The 21,959-nt window shown below is 36.1% G+C and overlaps 1 protein-coding gene across 4 annotated transcripts; it reads left to right on the top strand.

The window, feature by feature from the left end:
- The first annotated feature begins 5,119 nt into the window (after positions 1-5,119).
- Positions 5,120-21,099, top strand: LOC107850422 (probable CoA ligase CCL8). Of its 4 annotated transcripts, XM_047400319.1 has the most exons (18): positions 5,259-5,398; positions 6,043-6,135; positions 6,571-6,740; positions 15,391-15,564; positions 15,858-16,041; positions 16,155-16,243; positions 17,033-17,102; positions 17,236-17,288; positions 17,383-17,490; positions 18,165-18,263; positions 18,460-18,552; positions 18,644-18,721; positions 18,875-18,979; positions 19,232-19,322; positions 19,806-19,879; positions 20,017-20,196; positions 20,518-20,571; positions 20,722-21,099. In XM_047400319.1, exons 3-18 carry the CDS (start codon positions 6,591-6,593, stop codon positions 20,767-20,769), a joined length of 1,650 nt encoding a protein of 549 aa, XP_047256275.1. In that variant the 5' UTR covers positions 5,259-5,398; positions 6,043-6,135; positions 6,571-6,590; the 3' UTR covers positions 20,770-21,099. The 4 variants fall into 4 exon arrangements, with proteins under 4 accessions (XP_047256276.1, XP_047256274.1, XP_016550419.1 ...); XM_016694933.2 differs by lacking the exon at positions 6,043-6,135 and having other exon boundaries at positions 5,126-5,398; XM_047400320.1 differs by lacking the exons at positions 6,043-6,135; positions 15,391-15,564 and having other exon boundaries at positions 5,120-5,398.
- Positions 21,100-21,959: the final 860 nt, after the last annotated feature.

Genomic DNA, 21,959 nt, shown 5'->3' with positions numbered 1-21,959 from the left:
CCAGTAATCATATAACAACACCAATGAGATAATAAGGATATTCTATCTTATTCATGTTCAAGAGACTAACATACTAAGGCTAAGGAAATATCAAAGATGAACTATCCTATTCCTGCCATACTAATAAATCTCCATACTATACCGTATATCCCTGTCCAATCTACGATAAAGGATAAAAGAAGGATATATAGCAATATACAAGGCCAAAATATAAATATACAATCTAAACAAATGAAGGAAGGGATATACAATAATACCATAGCTACATATAGCTAGATATACATATATATAAATATAAGGACAACTCGAAGCACAACCTAGATCATCATATCTTCACTTCAAGGCCTCAATATAATCTTATCAGGATTCAGTACTAACAAACTCAGGGTTTCTAATCCATTATCTCATCATGAATTAATCATGCATAAAATAAAAACATAAGATAGAAGAGGGCCAGGATTATACCTCAAACTACGATACTAAATCAATGAACAATTTATCATAAGCTATACATAACCATGACCATAACAATGATAATAACAATATCAATAACAACGTGAGTAACCGACTATTCTGAAAAATCAAATACCTAGTTGAGCCTATGCGTGCCCCCACCGCCCCAGGCTCGGAAGGTCAAATCAGCATAAAATAACACAATGCATAGTCATCACCCATGTCTATGCATCCCTCCTATATGAGTTAATAAACATATGCACATACTGGTGATAGGCGATATGCATGCAAGTAAGAATGTAAAAGAACCGAAAATATCATGATACCATCATTATAACTATTACTGTAACATCCATCATCATCTTAACCATCATTATCATAACTATCATCATCATAATCATCCTCCAGCCTTGGCAGGTATATATATAATTTCCATAAATAGGCTTATCCGAACTCGAATAGGTAGATGTACACATAGGCACATTAATATAATTATCCTCTGACTTTCCTGGATATATCATTATCGGCATCTTTCGGCATTTTCGGGTGTATATATATCATTATCAAAACATCCTTCGGCCTTTCCATGTATTAATATATCATCATAATATCCAAATCAATATCAATAATAGAGAGCTAGCCCTACGAGGGCTAAAGTAAAGTGTGAGCTCCACGAGGACTAAAGTAAAGAACAAGCCCCATGAGGGGTAAAGTAAATGATCATGAAAAAAGAAGAAAGGTAGAGTATATGTCCATTATTCATCTTTCATCCTCAATATCACATTATCAATAAGCATATATAATAGGTGCACAGACTCAAGCCGTGGCTAAAAGAGTGTAAGTTTATAAATTTATTGCGTGGAGTGATTTTTGGGACTAAATCATTATAAAGTATAAAAAAGGTCAGAATATCTCACGATCGTAGTAAATAATAGTGTCAATTCATGGATCAAAATCTGTCTCGCTCAAATCGTTAAATAATCAATATTAAACTCTTATACGTATATATTATCCATAAAGCTAGGCGGTTATCATTATAAAGAAATATATTTTTAAGATGCAAAGTGTGTTTTAACTCTTATTTAGGAGGAACAACCATAATATCATATTTTAACTAGAATCACATCATTTATCGATATAATAATCATGAATGTACCGAGTCTATACATGCCATCACCAATATTCAAATATTGGAATCATAAACATCATATCTTATTTTTTCTCCGTCCCATACCAGAGAGATGTGTATATAAACATATACATATATATTCATAAACTACAATTGTATCCTTTATAAGGAAAATTACTTCCCGGATATTCAACTCATATCATACCACAGCCTTTGGCCCACTAATATGTCCAGAATCATTACAACATCAATATCACGGCCTTAGCTCCACATACGTATCCAAAACTCATATCAATACTTATGTTAGTAAGTCATCTCATATTCATAAGTTATATGAGGCATAACATATTTATAGATCATAAAGCATATTTATAATCATCTTACTTCTAGGAGGCATATTATAAGTAAGGTATCTTACATCTAGGAGATATAATATATCACTAGGCCATAATTCATAACTATGTGGCACATCACCTTTATATGATATCTCATATCTATAGGTTATATATCATGACTATGATGAAAATCATTTCTATAGGACAATTATCATATCTAACAGGCATAACATCTCTAAAGTTCCAATATCATGCCCATAAATCATAAGTCATAATCCGGGGAACACCCTTATAATTTACCAAGCCACGAAGTAAACTTATTGTAAAGGCTCAATAGTCTCAACTAAGCCTAACATCCACAACTAAATCCACAAAGGCTAATATAAGTTTGGCCTAAGTAGGCCGGATGATCCCGCTTCTAATCCTTAATTCCCATATTTAGGCAATCTATGCCCCAAACTAGGCTAAGGTATCTAGTTCATCCTCTAGATGTCAAGTAAGCCATAATCAAACCTAAGATAGGAACTCCGTCTAGAAATAAGGGCATTTAAGTCAACTATACTCAAATTATAATTTCAAGATAACTAGGCTATCCCAACTAAGGTTAATAATACTAACAATGATTCCAACACTTAAACCACATCCCAAACCTAGCATCATATCATGATCGTTCTATGAATTAGTTCAATCTTGGGAGAAGGCAATATGATTCTAAAAGGTAATAAGCATTTCACTTTACGAATCCCAAAACCCTCATCTAGTCCCCAAACTTCAATAATCAAGAATAAGTCATTCTACTCATAATCAAACTTAACATTCATATTCAAATGCCATATATAACACATATCATCTTCGAAGAAGAGTAGGTGGAAGCCTACATCAAAGCCGAACCACAAAATGTTACATCATTCGCCAATGCCCATCTTCACTTCACAATTCCAAAATGCCATTTATACTACCAAAATTGTAATATACTCATTAATACGAGAATAACGATACCCATATTGCACCATTGTGCTTTGGATCCAAAAACAACACCAAACCCTCGTTGGTCCTACTTATGGAAAATGCATTTTCGAGGTCAACCAAACATTTATACATCATCAAGAAATAATAAACCTCAAGAATGGGTGAAAACCAAGATTATTTGGGGCTAAAATCAAGCCCTCAAGCTATTTGGGATTTTGGATCGAAAAACTAAGAAATTCATCAATAAAGTGATGAAATCTTACCTTAATTTGGATGATAATCATGATAATAGATGTTTAGCAAGCTCTCAAGTCACTCACAAGACTCAATTTTGAGTTATCACACTCATTAAGGGCTTTTGGCTCTCAAGGATGAAGAGAAAATGACTAAAATCGCGACACTGGGGACTATTTATAGCCCCTTTAGGTAAGGAGATATCACTATTGCAGTCCTAGGGATCACTACTGCAGTTATGCAATCACAATGGGCTTATCGCGATCGCAATAGTGAGATCAAAATGCCTCAATCGCGATCGCACATGCACCAACACCAATAAAGTCAAAAACTTATTTTTGACCCTCGAAACTCATTCGAATTTCGATTTTCGCAAATGAGCTATGTAACCCCACTAAATTCAACATTCTGAATGCTTTGGAAAAGTCAGATTTTTCATCCAAGGTCTTTTAGACCAAATCTAGCCCTTATACTCATACCTTCTGATTTTTCAACTTTCTGACCAATACGTCAAAATGAGCTCGGGTGCATTGGGACCCAAACCAAAGGCCTATCTAGCCTAAAATTGATATCAGATCAGCTGGCGTAGTCAAAATTTGAGATTGTTTTACTAAAGTTATCCCGTGTCTATTTGAAATCAATGAAGACTTCTAAATAGGGAGTTGGTTCTAAAAATCAAACGAACTACCCGGTAACCGAACGGTCAGTCCTAGCAAGTCATAAATAACTTGGGGAAGGTATAGAGAATCTCCAATGGCGAAAATAAATGAAATTATGAAAAATAACTGGAATAGTCCTTACAGCGTTATTGTTTAACTAAAAATGGAAAACACTTCGTGCTTATGGGTTATTTGGAGTTGTTAGTCCTTGCACTAAAGATGAAAGCTACTAAACCTATTTGGACTAAGGTAACTTTACCAGAACATATATTCATATTATGATTTGTGAACCAGAACAGGTTACTACCCAAGGAAAGATTACATTACAGGAGAATAAGGGGTGAGGATATTTAGGTGGCTTATGTAGCACTGTTAATGTGGAGAATGCTAGTCATTTGTTTAGTGCATTTGAGTGAGCAATGGAAGTATGGGGGACAATACAACATTGGATATGGATCAATACTCATGCTCAAGGGGTTCAGGAGATGCTTATGAACATAAAACAAAAGCAGTGGCACAAGTTCAGAACAAAGTTGGTGGTTGCCGCACACGGAGCAATAGTGTATCACACATGGATTACGAAAAATCACCTTATCTTTAGAGAGGTAAATATAAATAGTAGGTTTGTTTTTCAACCGATACAAAATGTTATTAGGTAGAGGCTGAATATGCTTATATATTCTAGCAATATCAGGGAGTGTAGATATCTCATTGACAAACTTTGCAACTAGTCGTTTTAGAATTAGGGGTTTATTAGTTCTGAGTACTCTTTCTAGAAGGTGGTTTAGACTATAAATGTTCTTTAATTTGTATTTTTTTTTGTTGGTATGATAATATTCAAAGTTTATTGTTAAAATATGAATAAAATAGAAATAGTTTAAAAATAGTATTGTACACGTGTCAAACACGTGTACTAACACTTATATTCATTAATTTCAGATTGTTATGGGTATGATATATAAATTTCACTTCAAATTACAATAAGGGTGCACAAGCCTATGATAAAATTCTAATGTCAAATAAAGTTAGATGACAAATATAAAGTGCATTATTTTTTTACAATAATTCAAATATTCTAATTGCTGAAATATCTTTTAAGGTAATTATGTTCTCACCAAACAATTATGTCCTCGCTATTAATCTTCTTTAGATTTAAAACGCCGTTAATCTGTGACGTTGACCCCACTACGTCCGCCAAGCGTATTTGAATTTGGATTAATAACAAGGAATCAAACTTGTGTTACCAGACCTTTGTTAGTTGGGCCGTTTTCCCGACCCTTGGGCACAGCGGGAACAATAGTTCATGGATTGTCCTTTTTACTATCTCACATAAAATAGAGGTGTGGCAACCAAAGCTGTTGGGTCGCCATAAATTGACATTTCTCAGACCAAAATAACATGTTAAACAGTTGGGTGGCCATAAATTACTACAATTTCTTGTTTTTTCTTTATAAAGAAACTTCCACCTAATATTATGAGCACATTGAAGTTTCTCAACTACTTTCTCAGTTCTAAGTCCACACCTCTTCATTCTTTCTACTCTCCATATATTCACTGTCGTTTTTCGTCTCCCAAATATCCCAGCTTCATCTCCTCCCAATCTCGTCTCTTCTCCTCCTGTAAGTTGTGTGAATTTTGATATACGTTGTTGGAAATATATATGTTTTTATCCAATCAAATTGGGTTTCTTTCATGAGTTCTGTGGTGGCGTTTGTACGGGGAGAACGTTATGTATATCAATTGTTTGAAGAAATGTTTGTTTGAGCGGCATTTGCCAAAAAAAGAAAAATGAGTCTTCACTGAATTATCAATTTTTGACAGCTTGTACTAAATGACAATTGCAAAAATGCAAGTAAGACTGCGTATAGCGTGACTTGTAGTACGACTTTTTGCTGGACCAGCGCATAGCATGAGCTTAGTGCACCAGCCTTTTGATCGCTAGTACTAAATGAATCAGAAACACAAGAAATCTTGAAAGAAAAAAGATGACATATTTTTTTGATCTCTGGTAATTTTCTAGTTTTCTACTCTGTTTTCATTGATCATATTTGGTTTAGGATGTGTCAAAATAAATGATGAGTGTCTTAGAAATTTGTTGACTATCTTTGCTCCTCCGAATTCGTGTAAAGAGGCGTAGAAACGATGGACCGTGTCAGATTTTAGAATTGATTCTGTGTTTTGTTAAGACATCAAGAATATCTCAAATTTTACGCCTTTCCATTGTGATCTGAGAACGTCTTAAACATCTGCATCTTCCCTGTAGTATGACAAAATGATGAATATGGGCCTTCTCATCTTGAGGAAGGAGGTTATCTATTTGCATCTTCAGAAACAGTAGTACTTTTGGGTGTAAAATGTAAGTGTCCATCCCATTTCATATAATGCTAGCAGATTAGAAATCGAGTTTGAAATGCTTGTTGGATGTACATATTGTATTAGCAGTAGAAAAGTTATTTTGATAGGGAAAACAGTACTCAAGAGTTTAAAACTTGAATTGCTTAAATAAATTTGAGTTCTTGAATGTTGATGAAAGTTGTATAGAATAACATTATCAGTAACATGGTACTAAACGTCTCGGGGACGTTCCGAAAGGGAAAGATCATCATATAAGTTGGAATAAGCCAGTAGTTGATTACTAGATTTCACGTGTAATATATCTTCGTAATCCAGAGTCCCTTGGATGCAACTCATGGCATATTATATTTTGTGCTTCAAAAAGTTAGAGATGGTGGTACAAACATGACATATACATAATCATAAAGTTTTCATCCGTTTTCTTCGTTTTTTTCAGCTACAAGTAGCATAAGCTATATGGAGCTGGTCAAGGAAGTTGCCAACAAGGGACCTGAATCACAGCAGAATATTGCCATTAGAGCTGATGAAAAGAGCTACAGCTACCTGCAGTTAATATCATCTGCGAGGAGGATTTCTAATTTGTTAAGCAAGCTAGGTCTTAAAACTGTGAGTTGGAAATGACGGATTAACTATGAATCGTTAAAGCTGCATGAAGCGTGTTTTCATCTTTATCAAGCAGTGTGAGCTAAATGAAAGTTGGGATGGTGATTTAAAAAGAACTTTTTAGAGTAAAAATAAAGAAAATAGGACACAACTCTTACAGCCTGTTTGGATGGTGGTTTGCCATGATATGGTATGGTATGGTTACCATGGGAACCATGTTTGTTTCCATAATTTTCTAAAAATGGTGGTATGGTATGTTACTATTCCATGGTTTGATAATCATGGAATGAGGCAATTTCTTGAACCACCAATTTGGTGGTGTGGCATGGTTTTCCCTTTCTTTTTTTTTTCAACTTTGCCCTTATATAATTTTATTAAAACCCATTATACCCTTTTACTCTTCTTAACCTTATATACTCTCTTCTTCAACTTAACTCTTTTCTTCACTACAGCATCCATCTCCGGCACCACCCTAGCATTTAACATAGTAGTATCCTCAGAAGAAATAAGAGACGCTGCTACCCTAGTGACGCCTTTTAGGGTTTTTCCATTTTCAGGGTTAGAATTTTCGGATAGAATAGATATAGTTATAGGTATTTTGCGAGGCCGACCACAACTTATTTTCCTTAAATCTAAGGAAAATGACTAACCTTCGAAAAGTAAGGAAATTTTTTTTCAAAACTCTCTTTTAACCTCATTTTAAAGTTGAAATATATATACAATTCTCAAAATCATCTACCCCGCTCCTAATACCCTATCACCCCGACACCACCCCTACCCCCACCCACCTCTACCCCTACCCCCACCCTACCCCCTACCCCTATGCCTACCATACCCCTACCCCTACCCCCACCCCTACCCCTATCATATGTTGCTCGAACTCGGGTACAGGTTTCCGATACGGGTACGGATCTAGAAGTCGGATCCTTCACTGTCTCAATTTAAAGATTCGGGAATATGGATCTAGGGATGGATACGGGTGCGGGGTTCAGCGAAAAATAATTTAAATATCTAAAAATAGAGTTATAAAATATAAATTTTTAGATATTATATGGAAAACTTGAGGAGAAAATATTTTTCAAGAAGAAAATCCTGAAAGAAGATAAAAAGAAAAGCAATAGCATAGAAATTTCTATATACAAGGTATTCCATTTTCTTCAATTTTCACCTTAACTTTTATTTTGATTATACAATTTCTTAAATTTGTCCGAACTTTCCTAGTCAATTTTGGTTAAAGTACCCAAAATTAGTTGACCATATCGGGTACGGATCCCATACCCACACCCACACCCATGTCGTGTCGACATGGGTGCGGCACCGAAAGTGAAGAGTCGGAGTAACTTAGCCCCTATCCCACCCTCCAAAATTCAATTGTTTTAAAAAATATTTCAAAAATTTTTTTAGTCCATCCCCTACCCCTACCAGTGCCCCTTCCAAAAACAATATCTACATTTTATTAAAAAATTCAAACTTTTGTCTTACTCCACACCCCTACCCTCCCTCCCCCTTACTAGCCCCCTCTCCCCATCCCTTCCCTCTACCCCCCCCCTCCAACCTAAAAAAAAAAAAAAATTAAATTTGTTTTTAAAAATTTTTCAATTTTTTCTTCCCACTTCCCCCTCACTCCCCTACTCTGACCCCTAGCTCCTACTAACCCCCTTCCTCCCCTACCCCCCCTCCGCTAATTTTTTTATTTGTTTTTTAACAAAAAAAATTTAAAACTTTTTCTTACCCCACCCCTACTGCCTATTCTGACACCCCCACCCACTCGCCTACCAACCCCTTTCCCAAAATAGGATTAAATTTTTTTAATTTATTTTTTAAAAAAGAATTCTAAAATATATTTTTACGCTTTACCTAAACACTAAAATGTATTGTTTGAAAAATATTTTTTCATTCACCAACCAAATACTAGAAAATATTTTCTGAAAAATATTTTTCATCCAACAACTAAACATAAGAAAACAAGTAAGAAATCAACTTGTTTTTCAGGAAAATATTTTCCATGGAAAACATTTTCCTTCATACCAAACACACCCAAAGAGAAAAAAATCAGAAGAAAAAAAAGAAAAAATGACAAGAAGATAAGGCAGAGAAAAAAGAACTCAGAAGAAAAATTGTAAATATGAAAAGAAGAAAGAAGATGAAGAGAAGAAAGAAACAAATGATGAAAAAGAGGAAGGAGGAAGGAGGGAATTAAAGTTTAAAATTAGAAATGTGAAAGAGAGAAAATAGTTTTTAATATTGTAATACTTGTTTCTAATGTTTTACAAATTATAATTAGGTCCCAAGTCACTTAATTGATTAGATATGCGTCCCTTTTATTTCATTCAACTTTCAAGTGTCCTTTTTAACTCATTTTCCCATGAAAGTTTTGGTAAATAAAAATTTTATTAACCAAAGTAAACTTTGACGAACAAACAAAAAGAAACTAAGTGCTGGACATTGAGCCCCAGCACCGCAGCAGAAAGCAACATAGTTAACCACCTCAAACACACAAAACATTTACTTGGACTTTCTACACTCTCAAGCAGGGTAATAATTGTGATTCTCCAGCCACCTGGCCACCTTAGCTTGATGTCTACCTATGGCATGAACCTCTTGGACAATCAACTTCGTAAGTTGCTCCACTGTTTTTTGTTGCTGTTGAAAGACTCTCACTCATGTTTCTTTCTCTCCACTAGTGGTATATGGCTGCAACAAGTACCATCTTGTACACTTCGCTTTACTGCTCTTATCCTTAGCATATGTTAGTCGCTCATGATAGGTCTAAATCCCACTCTCCAGGAACCCGAGATATGCCCATCCAGCTGAGAAGTTTCTTCCATACTTGAGTAGCTACTGAGCAAGCAAAGAATAGATGTGAGTGGCTTTCATCGGCCACACTACATAGATGGCATTTAAGATCCACACCCATCTTCCATTTTATCAATCTGTCCTTGGTGTAGAGTTTGTATAGAGCAGCCATTCTCGGTGAACACATGTTATTACACGCTAATCGTCTCCACTCAACCTTCTGAAAGTCGCCCCTAATTTTCAAATACATTTGTTTGATCGAGAAGTGCTCCATCTCCTTAAATTCAGTTATGTTACTGCCAACTACTTCAACATATTTGGATGCCTTTAGGATTCTTTGAACTATCCAGGATGCCTGCTTTGGCACATCCTCATATAGTACCCTGTTCCTACCATAGTAACAGTGGATCCATCTCACCCATAATGTATCCTTCTTTCGGCAAATGTTCCACAGAAGCTTAACGATTGCTGCTTTATTCCATGCATTAATGTCCAAGATGTTTAATCCCCCTGCAAAATCAGGTTGATAGACTCTATCCCAAGCCCTAAAAGCTTTTTTGGAGAGTTCTACACCACCAGTCCATAAGAAACTCCAACAAGTAGTTTCGATAACTTTGACCACTTTCTTCTGAGCACAAAAATTTGGGCCCAGAACACCTGAATAGAAAATAAAACTGATTTTATCAGTTGTGTACTACCAGCATAAGAGAGAAACTTTGTGATCCATGATTAATCCTCCGTAACATCTTGTCTATCAAAGGTTGACATTGCACAACTGAAGCTTTTTTTGTTCTCAAAGGGACCCCCAAAATAAATGGAGCTTTTGGCTTGATTGACAGTCAAACCAGAAGCTTTGGTAAAGCTTTGGAATTGGGTAAACAGACAATGGCCTGAGCCAACATCTTCTCTACAAAACAAAAGTAAATCATCTGCAAACCCGAGTTGTTTAAGCTTTAGTCTAGCACATTTAGGGTGAAAATTGAAGTTCGGATTATCTCTGCTTAAATACTCCATTACTAGTACAAAGAGGAAAGGAGATAAAGGATCCCCTTATCTCAAACCTTTCTTAGCTACAAAGGGGGTTGCGGGTTTGCCATCAACAATAATAGAATAGGACACTGTTTTGACGTAAGTCATCACCCAACCCACAAAAATAACAGGAAAATTTAAACTAATTAGGACTTGTTCTAGAAAAGGCCATTCAACTGAGTCATAAGCTTTTTGTATGTCAATTTTGATCATGCACCTAGGTGAGACTTCTTTCTTCGTGTATCCCATTACAAGTTCACGACTCAGTATAATATTATCAGTTATGACCCTATTAGGAACAAAACCAGCCTGCCCAAAATCAATCACACTATCTATCACCCTTTGGAGCTGCATAGTCAAAATTTTCTAATAAGCTTATAAAGTAGTGTACAACAGGATATGGGTCTAAATTCCTTAGCGGACGAGGGGTATTGTAACTTTGGTATCAATGTAACGGTGGTGCAATAAATAGCCTAATACATCCAGGTAGACCTAAAGAACTGAAGCACTGCATCTGAAATGTCTTCACCCACAATAGGCCATGTTTTCTTTTTGAAAAAGCATGCATTAAATCCATCACACCCTGGTGCTTTCAAGTCACCAATATCTTTCAGAACCAAAAGGACATCCTCTCTTTCAATAGGGGCTATGAATTCGAGCTACTCCTCTTCAGAATAGGTCCAGTGCTCAGAATGGTGGGATTAATGGCTGGAAGCTGCTTTGCACAGGAGCCTAGAAGCTTTTTGTAGAAATCTGTTACTTCCTTTTCAATCTCTACCTCACTTTGGAAGACCTCACCTTGCTCAGAAACAAGTTTAGTTATATTATTTTGTGCAATTCTTTTTCTAATGCTAGCATGGAAAAAAGCAGAGTTGCTATTGCCAAGGGACAACTATTGTACCCTAGCCTTCTCCTTAAGATGCTTTCTTCAACCATGATCCATTTCTCTAATGTTTGTTTTAGGCTTCTTTCACGTTGAAAAAGAGATTGGTCAGCATAGCAATCTCTTAATACAATCTGAATTTCCTATAATTGATCTCTAGTTTCCTGTATCCTTTGCTCCACTTTTGAGAATTCCTTTTTGTTCAGCATCTTCATAGCATTCTTCATCTGTTTTAGTTTATTTGTTGGTTTTAAAAATAGATATGAGTTAGAAGAGAAGAAACGTAGAGAAGTTTAGTTTTGTTTTCTGAAAAAACTTCATATTATTGATCATGAACTCCTCCTTAAATAGACCAAAAATAGATTAAACTTACCTTAAAAGAAAACCTATTTGCGACCAAAAATAATAATTAATCACTTTTCTACCAAAAATATAAATCCTAATTTGAATAGGAGTTGTATGTAAAAAAATTGGAGAAAAATAAAAAATAAATCACGTGCATTATTTCTTAAAGCAACTTTTAACACTCTTTCTTGCTTTAGGAACTGCAAAATTTTGGTTTTCTGTCTTTGGATCTCCACACTTGATAACCGAAAGTGACCTTGCGAATAAATCAACAGATTCATCTTTTGGCTTGTAGTGAACTAAATTCACTTCTTGTTTTGAATGCAACCCTTGACTATTAAATCCTTTTGGCATGCTTTCCTGCGTCGTTTGCATCTTGCATTTGAATTTACCCGTTTTATTTTTCTGAAACATAGATAACTCCTCTATTGCTTCAATTCCTTTTGAAACATTGAAATCTCCTTTAAACCTTCACATATTGCTTGTGCTTTTTCAATTAGAGGGCCATCTTCTAATTTTTCCAGCCTATGATCGTTTTCATGTTCTACAGAAACATCTTCCATTAGATTAAATAAGAAACGTTTACCTTTCATCTTAATGTTTAAACTTCTTTTCCAACACCATCATTGATGAAGCAATGTTTATCCTCAAAGGATACTTTGTATTTTTTTTCTACCAACTGACAAATACTCAACTAGTTTTGATCAATATCAGGTACATAAAGAACATCTGAAATCGCTTTATTACCTGAACTTGTTTTGATGACAACAATTCCTTTTCCTTCAACAAGAATCTGATCACCATTTCCGATCCTAACTTTGGATATTTCAGTAGGTTTTAATTCTGTAAACAAACTCTTGTTATAAGTCTTGTGGTTGGTGCAACTGCTATCAATCAACCAAAAATTTTTTGAAACCTTACTTGAGATACACGTTGCACCAAAAAGATGGTCTTCGTTTTTTTCTTTGTTGACCACACGTGCATCTGCTCCATGGTTCTCAAATTTGTTTTTGCAAATCACTGCTTTATGGCCAAGTTGATTGCACTTGATGCACTTTGCGTCTGGCCTTTTCCAACATCTATATGATGGATGACCCATTTTTCCACAGTGCTCACAAGGTGGGTAATTTTTTAAATTGTTACCCCTTTTTTGAGTTTTGTGGTTGGCTACTAAGGCTCCTTTAACCATACCATCTTGTCTCATAAGTTTTCTTTGTTCCAGTGCCTGAAAAGAATTTAACAACTCTGCTAAGGTAATTTTAGACAGATCTTGTGTATTTTCCAAGGTAGTTATACATGTTTCATATCTTTCGGGCACTTTAACAAGAATTTTTTCAACAATTCTTGAATCTTTAAATCCAGTGTCTAGTAACCTTACCTTGTTAGCAATGCCAAGGAATCTGTTCGAGTACTCTTTGACTGTCTCAGAGTCTTTTATTCTCTGCAACTCAAACTCTCTTATTAAATTCAGTACTTGCATTCCTCGAATTCTTTCATCTCCAGCATATTCTTTCTTCAGATAATCACAAATTTCTTTTGGTGATGTGAGACATAATTCATGTAAAAATAGTTGTTGAAACAGAAGCAAACAGAGTTGCCTTTGCCTTAGACTTCGTGGTTTTCTTTTCCTTGTGACTCTTGATTTGGATTGTGGTGGGATTATTTGGCAGCAGAATAATTTCATAGTCATCTTCCACAGTTTCTCATAGATCAAGAGTCTCCAAGTAAGTTTCTATTCTCACAGCCCATAATTGATAATTTTCACCATAAAAATCGGGTGGCGCCATTCGTGAAAAACTATTTTCAAAATCCATCTCTTCACTCACAGGCCACTTAAGAAAAATAACTCTGATACCAATTATTGGTTTTAAAAATAGAGATGAGTTAAGAAGAGACGCAGATAAATTTATTTTTGTTTTCTGAAAAAACTACATATTATTGATCATCAACTCCTCATTAAACAGTGCTATTATTATCAAGAAATGGACTTTGGGCCTAACTCAACCTCAAAAGCTAGCTCAAGAGAAGAGGATTGCCCAAGTCCATATAAGCAAACCACTAGTCCATTCCCCAACCAATGTGGGACTTTTTACCCACTCTAACACCCCCCTCACGCCCAGGCCCAACTGGCACTGGCGTGTGGACCGGGAGCCCAAAACGGGGATGGACCTAGCTCTGATACTATGTCAAGAAATGGACCTTGGGCCTAACTCAACCTCAAAAGCTAGCTCAAGAGAAGAGGATTGCCCAAGTCTATATAAACAAACCACTAGTCCATTCCCCAACCAATGTGAGACTTTTTACCCACTCTAACAATTACAACCAAAAATAGATTAAACTTATCATAAAAGAAAACCTATTTTCTACCAAAAATAATAACTAATTAGTTTCCTACCAAAACTAAAAATCCTAATTTAACTAGGAGTTGTATGTAAAAAAATTTGAAAAACATAAAAAATAAATCACGTGCATTATTCCTTAAAGCAACTTTTAACATTATTCCATACCTTCACCATATAAGATCCTTGGATTGGTAAAATTCATGTCTCCTTCACGATAGTTATAAAATCGCTGAGAGTACATAGATGATTTAGAAACCTAAAAGGTCTAGTTGCTCTTCCTGGTGGCTCAATAATAGTGATACTCATTAAGGCATGATCAGAGAATTGAGGATCCTTTGCTTCAACTTCAAGGTGCGGCCACATGTTTATCCATGCAGGGTTGACAAGTCCTACTATGGACTTGGGAGTTAGTCCACGTGTAGAATCTTCCCACTGTTTTTAGGACTGTCAACCCAGTATTAGTCAAGAGCGCATTAAAATCCCGAACTTCAGCTTCCTGCATTTGACTCCCCAGTCTATCATCATGATTGAGCACGGCATTAAAGTCACCCATTATAAGCCATGGATTTCGTAAACTAGCCTCCAGATCTTCTAAATCTCTCCACATATCCTTCCTAGCATCAATTCTATGTAGTCCATAAACTGCAGTGAACAAAAATCTATAGAGTCATTCTTCTACTGGATTGAGCAATGCATAATCTGAGCACTAAAGCTTAGAACAGATTGTGTGATCCCATACTAGCCAAATCCTTCCCCTGCCATGAGTACCATAGTTGCCAGCCCAGCTCTATTGAGGGATAACCTTCTTTACTATATTTTGTGCATTTTTCTTGTTTACTCGGTGCTCTATGATGGCTAAAACTACTATATTCTCCTCCTTTATTACTTTTTGCAGCTCCTTGTGTTTGAACTGCTTATTAAAGCCCCTCACATTCCATGAGGCGATTATCATATGACAGGTTGTGGGTGGTCCGGAGGTTTTTTACCTCCTCCTTTATTACTTTCACCTCGTTCTACCATGTTCAAGGCTGCTTGGAGTACTTGCTGGAAAGTATTGTCCTGTAAAGGACTAAAGCAATTCTCCTCTCTCTGTTCCAGCTCTATGGGCATCATAACTGCCTGTTTTGCCTTACCATGCGCTTTCTGCCACCCTTCATTATTCTCTGGTTGTTTCCCCACACCTCTACATTAGGTGCAATAGGTTGTTCTACAGAATTTACTTCTGTTACTTTCTGTTTAAATGCTGTCACTTTTTCAGGACAAAGGGGTCAAAGAAAATGAACATCACAATGCAGCAAGAGTAGGGATTGTGGCCAAACCTTCTGCTGAGTTCGTTGCTGGAATTCTAGGGACCTGGCTTAGTGGAGGTTGTGCAGTTCCTCTTGCTCTGAGCTACCCCGAGACTGAACTGTTACATGTGATGAATGACTCAGTCCGTCTCTGAATCTTTGATCTTCTCTCTCATTGTTTCCTGTCAGTAAAGTGTAATATTGATAGATAATGAAGATAAACAAAAACGAATGCATTTGCCTTTTTCAAATACTAAAAATATTAATGATGTTGCTTGCATTATTTGTCACGCCCTGCTCGTCCATAGATGATTAGCTCATGCTCAATCAAACTGATATTCCATGTCTGCATAATGTAAAAACACTGCAATGTCCTCTTTCTGATTTTTGTCCTCTTTTATTCTTACTTAAATCATTGTGAAACATTGATTTCTAGGACATCTCCATAATTTTGAGCACTGAAGACCACCAAGAACTTATGAACACGATTGCAGCAAAAACTGTTGCTCGATTATCTCTCATTCCTTTGATTCCGGATGTGCATTCATCAAAGGAGCACGACCAGTCAAAAGACATGGTTTCCGATGGTCAACAAAATCTGCTAGAAATCAATTCCTATGGTGAGATAATGGGCAATTTGTCTGTGGCCCGATATGGTTTTTTATTTCCCTGTTTGAGATGTTTGGAGCTCATCAATAGCATTTTCCTTTGTTCTGTACATGTTACCTTTAAGGTGAGAGCCCTGCTTTTATCTTGTACACCAGCGGTACAACAGGGAAACCAAAGGGAGTTGTCCACACACACAATGGAGTCATAGCACAGGTTGATGTCTGCTCTAGACTTGATGTCAGCATTCCCATGCTTTTATTGGATCTTGATATGATTGATTCTTCGCCTTTATGTCTTCTTTCGAATTCATTGATCTAATTAGCAGTATTCCACTTTCACCTCGTGATGTTACGCTATAAATTAAGGCTTCGTATGCCTTGCCTATCGCAGATCTTGATGTGTCTGATTAAGCAAGTTTTATTTCACTTTTCTTCCTCAAATAGGCAGCGAACACATACGTGTTCGATTGATCCTGAAGGTAGGATAACCTGTGATACTATTTGTATTGCTCAGAAATGATAAGTGACTCAAGTCACCACCTTAGACTAACTGCTGGTTGTAATTGAAGAAGAATCAGTACTCCATCGGTTCCTGAATAAGTGGTGTTTTAAATTTGGGCACGCCCCTTAAGAAACTACTCATTCCTAAAAAAACAAAGAGTGTTTTTACCTTAATAAATACCTTGAAAAGGAGTGATTCTTTAGGGGTTTCTTGGTTATGTAAAACTCTCTTATCTAAAGCCGGGTAAAATTGGAAGCACATCATTAATGTCTTCTTGATTATGTAAAATACATTATTTAGGAACAAAATAAAAAGGTTAAAACACCGTATTTAGGAATGGAGGGAGTATCATTAACTTCCCTGGACTTTGTATGCCTTGTTTCAGTTGTTAGTAATGTTGGAGTGGTGGGGATTGTCTTCACTGAAGTTCTACTATGAAATACTCCTAAGAAGTTATCTGGAAATTCTTTAATTTAACTCCTTCCATGTTTGCTATTTCAGGTCCAAATGTTAGCTAACACATGGGAATACACGCCAGATGATCAATTTCTGCACTGTCTACCACTCCATCATATCCACAGTCCCATTAATTTTGTTCCCAATCATATTGTTTACGTTTTCCGTGCTATTGCAATGTGTTTTTGTGTGGGATAAACAGTCTCATTTGGACTAAAAATTTGGTTGATCCTTGACCTGTACAATACATGTGCATGGACTCTTCAATGCTTTACTTGCCCCTCTTTATGCAGGTTCCACGGTAATTACTCAAAGAATCTTAAAACTTTCAACCACAGCATACTGGCTATCTGATAGGTACTTCATGCTATTATATCTGCTTTTGTGTTTTGAAGGTCGACTTCGTGCCAAAATTCAGTGTGAGGGGAATTTGGCAGAGATGGCGTGAATCATATCCTACAGATGGGACTAAAATGGATAATGCCATCACAGTGTTTACTGGAGTAAGTCAGTTTTGAGTATATTAATAAATATAGTTGCGATGTTATGGCATGTTAGATAATCTTGGCATTTATTATGTTTGAGCTTTGCATTCAACTTACCATGGAACAAAGACTTGTCGCTTCAGTTGCATACTTTGTGCTTGAAGCTGTGAGTAAGAATGCATGTCTCCTAGTCCTACATCCTTGAATTAGACTCACAGTGGAAGCCTCTAATAACGTCAGAATATCCCGCCAAGCCCAGTACAGTTTTAATTCTTTTCAGTTCTCCACAATGTCATAAATTTCTTAAACTTATCATGAAAGGCCATTGACGAGATTGTTGCGTCAATTGCATCCTGCTTGCTTCAAAGTAAAAAATAAGAATATGTGGTTTCTCGATTCATTTGCATAATGCGTGCTCGATGGCTGAGACTAATAATACCAAGCCATGATCTCCGATTCCTGTATCCCTGGATTAAAGATGCTTACAGCAGAATCCTCCAGTTAATGTCAGATGTCTAAATGTCATTAGTATGAACATATGTCAGTATCTGGGGTTATCGATAGGAATAGCTTTTGTTTGTGCTTGGCTAGAATTTTCTAACACCATGGTGTCAAATAATAGCTTTGGTAGCAGATCCACCGAACCCTACCCCCCACTCCTCTTTTGATTGATGTCTTTTCTAATCCAATAGGTTCCAACTATGTATGCACGATTGATACAAGGTTATGAAGCAATGGATCCAGAATTAAAAGCAGCTTCTGCTTCAGCAGCAAGGTGCTTGCGTCTTATGGTAATGGGCTTGGTTTCTCCACTACTGGTGTTGTTTGAATAGACTACACAAAACAGAATTAGGGCCTTAAATGTCGAATGAGTCTGACTTTTTGATTTTAGTTGGTTTTATAGAGTATAGAATATGCTATTATTAAAACCTAATGTATTTCTTGAATTATCCCAAATTAGAAAAAAACAATAATTTCTGCTTCCAGATGAGTGGATCCTCTGCACTTCCTCTGCCCGTCATGCAACAGTGGGAAACCATTACTGGACATCGCTTATTGGAACGTTATGGCATGACTGAGGTAAATGTGCTCATAGACACTTAGTTTTATATAAGTTTTTACTGCTTACCACTTAATATCCATGCTTATGTAAATGGTTAATTTCATCTAGTTTGTGATGGCAATCTCTAATCCCATAAGAGGCAAACGCAAAGGAGGTACTGTTGGCAAGCCATTTCCGCGTGTGCAGGTTAGTGATTCCTTATATCATGTTCTCCATATGTAACATGCTGCTGGAACAAAGTCCATAAATGCAGTCCAGGTATTCTATTAGATGCATCCCATCTTTTGTTATAAGTTATATTTGATTATTCTTGAATATTCTGTCACTTATATCTGATAGGCCAAGATTCTTTTGGAAGATGAAAGTAGTAATGATAACACTGGAGTTGGGGAGCTCTGCATTAAGAGCCCATCATTGTTCAAAGAATACTGGAAATTACCTGAGGTAATCAACAGTTGGTAATTCTACTTCTTAAACATATGCTTCTGTAAAACTTTTTTGCTGCATTTATGGTGACAGCCATTTGCTTATTAGCTTTCATGGGAAGGACGCATCCTCCACTCCCCTTGCCCTCTTGAACAGTGTCATGCACTTAGTTTGAATCTATTGAGGTGTGGCTGATCAAATTAAAATAGATGACTTCCTATGCCATTTTCCGGTATTGAACATCTCTTGCACCATTTGAGGATTTGCTAGGTAACCAAGCAATCATTTACTGATGATGGATATTTCAAGACTGGAGATACAGTTACAGTTGACGAAGACGGATATTACATAATTTTGGGACGTAAGCATTTTGTCTTCCAATTATTTTCTAGTTGTGCTGTACCAATTGCAAATGCTTATCTTTAAACTGTTATTTGCTAATTGTGTTATTATTATACCAACTGTATGCAGGTTATGTCCCCAATAGGCTTGTATAACCTGCATAGGATTTGAAGTCCAACTTCTCTAAAAGCACTCAAGCATATTTTGTCTCCTTCCCCGTTTTGAATTTATGCACAAACTAAATGAAATGACAATGTTGTCCCTTGTGACTGCTTTCTCAAATGATGTTGTAGATTATAGTTGATTTTATTAATAAATATTTTTTGAAGACAAGGTTTTAATCTGTTAAGGGGTGTCACTTGCTAGGTTTATTCCACCTTGTTCTTTGACCAATTGATTTTCCATTCATAAAACCATGAACTGATGAAAGTTCTTTTGCTATCAAACTATATCAGTTAAGAGAAGTGATATTTTTAGAAATGATTTGTTTTTTCTTTTTCAGGTACCAATGCTGATATTATGAAGGTTGGTGGATACAAATTATCAGCATTGGAAATTGAAGCAGTTCTGTTGGAGGTTGATGCTTGTCTATCTATCTATATAAACATGCTTGGTTTCTACTAATTTTGGTTGTTCCCTTTTGAGATAGCTGCCAGAAATAAGATTTCCACAGTTAACATTACTCCCGTGTTAATTGAATTTCCTGTTCACAGCATTCAGCTATATCAGAGTGCTGTGTGTTAGGCTTGCCTGACAAAGACTATGGCGAAGTGGTATGTGCAATAGTTGTGCCTGAGGCTGAAGTCAAAAGAAGACGAGATGAGGAGCTAAAGCCTGCACTAAACTTGCAAGAACTTTCTGATTGGGCGAAGGAGAAACTTGCCCCATACAAGGTATCATCCTACCTTGTTGTCTTGTAGAGCTAATTCCTACTGTTGATCTCATGAATAATGTTTTTCCTCCGGTTAGTGATCCTGGAAAACAAATTCCTTAACCAAAAAATTTGTTGTTCTGATACAGCACATTACTGTTTGAATGATTGAAGAAAAACATGATGTCGAAAGTACTTGGCCTAGAGAAAAGAAATTCAACTTCATATTTCATGCTTGTTTGGTCAATATATTTTCTATGATTTGCTTTTCTGGCAATATGTTTCATTAACGAGGCACTAAGGTGCTTAAAGCTAATCTTGCCACTTTGTAACTGTACTCCAGATACCAACTCGTCTATTTCTGTGGGAATCTCTGCCTAGAAATGCTATGGGGAAGGTGAGATATACCAGACTCCATCCCCTACCCTGGCTCAAGGGCTCAAGGATATTTGCCTCCTACTAATATTCTTTCACTTGCGTTTTTTTTTAAATTCCAAATAATCATGGTTACAGATAGTAGATTTGATGTCCTTTTTCTATGTACTAGGTAAATAAGAAAGAGCTGAAAAGGAAGCTGGCTGACGATCCGAAATGATTTTAAATTGGTCAGAAAGCAAGTAGAAGATGGAGTATCAGAAAGTAAAATAATGCTCTAATAAGCTCTATCAGAGGGGCTTCGTATGCTCTGTATAACAAATAAGTTCTAGAAGAATATTACACCACACAGTGATTGAATTATTTTCTGCTGGAAAGTACTGAAGTGATTTTATTTACCTTGGAGAAAAGAAAATGCTGGGATGTTTTATTGGATAAGCTGTTTTGTGTATTGAATTTAGAAAAATTGTTAAGAGTTGGTACATGGATACTGTATAATGTATATTAAAAGATAAGACTGGTGAAACAAAAGTGAATTTGCCTTGTAAAATGAAAGCATGGTATATTGCGGATCTGAACAAAATTCAAAAACCGATTTCAAAGGATGGTTTATAAGTAAACTGCACAGTCAGCATATAAAGATAAACTTGTGTAAACTTCTATTCTTTAATAGGAGTTAAGTCAAACCAACGACAATACTATTACTTATGCGGTTCAATTTTACTTTGCCTTTGTGTTAAAAATGATGTTTTTATTTTACTTTTCTAGTTTAACAAATTACCAGAAATTATTTTCTTTCACTAATACCCTATCATTTAGTAACACCTATAAAAAAGATTTTTCAAATCTTAAGAATAAGTTTGGCAGACAAAATTTTTAATTAATAATTTTTTAAGGGGTGTTTAACTTAAAAGGAAAGTTCTAAAGCATGGTGGTTAGACTAGTTATGTTATATTACGTGGAGTGTTAGTAAATTAAGAACTCTCACATCCAAAAGATGAAGGTGGCGAGTGAGGATATTGTGATGGATGTGTGGATTTACTAGGAAAGACTAGATCAAAAACGAGGTTATCTGAGATAAGATGGTGGTGGTTTTAGAGAAAGACAAGATACAAGAAGCAAGGTTGAGATGGATAGGACATGTGATAAGGAGGTTCCTATATACCCTAGCGTAAAGGTGTGAAAGTTGGTTATGGATAGATTCAGGTATGGTAGAGGTAGATTGATAAATTATTGGAAAGAGGTAATTAGACATGGACATGGAGCAGTTACAACCCACCGAGGACATGACCATAGATAGAAAGGTGTGGAGGACACAAATTAAGGTACATTGGTAGTAGGTAGGAGTGCGTTCTTGCTAGAAGGTAGGTGTGTTTTGTCATGTTATCTGTGTTAGTTTTTGTAGTGCTT

The sequence above is a fragment of the Capsicum annuum genome, chromosome 12 (assembly GCF_002878395.1).
Source record: "Capsicum annuum cultivar UCD-10X-F1 chromosome 12, UCD10Xv1.1, whole genome shotgun sequence".
NCBI classification, from domain to species: Eukaryota; Viridiplantae; Streptophyta; class Magnoliopsida; order Solanales; family Solanaceae; genus Capsicum; species Capsicum annuum.
Note: the sequence above shows the minus strand (reverse complement) of the source record. Positions and strands in the feature narration are given on the sequence as shown.

What these genes read in the sequence shown, in the direction of transcription:
- LOC107850422 (XM_016694933.2), top strand. Translation starts at nt 5,254, where the DNA reads ATGAGCACATTGAAGTTTCTCAACTACTTTCTCAGTTCTAAGTCCACA. An exon ending in ACAATGGAGTCATAGCACAG is followed by an intron (nt 16,244 to 17,032) that starts GTTGATGTCTGC and finishes TTGCTATTTCAG; the next exon opens with GTCCAAATGTTAGCTAACAC. An exon ending in ATATTACATAATTTTGGGAC is followed by an intron (nt 19,323 to 19,805) that starts GTAAGCATTTTG and finishes TTTCTTTTTCAG; the next exon opens with GTACCAATGCTGATATTATG.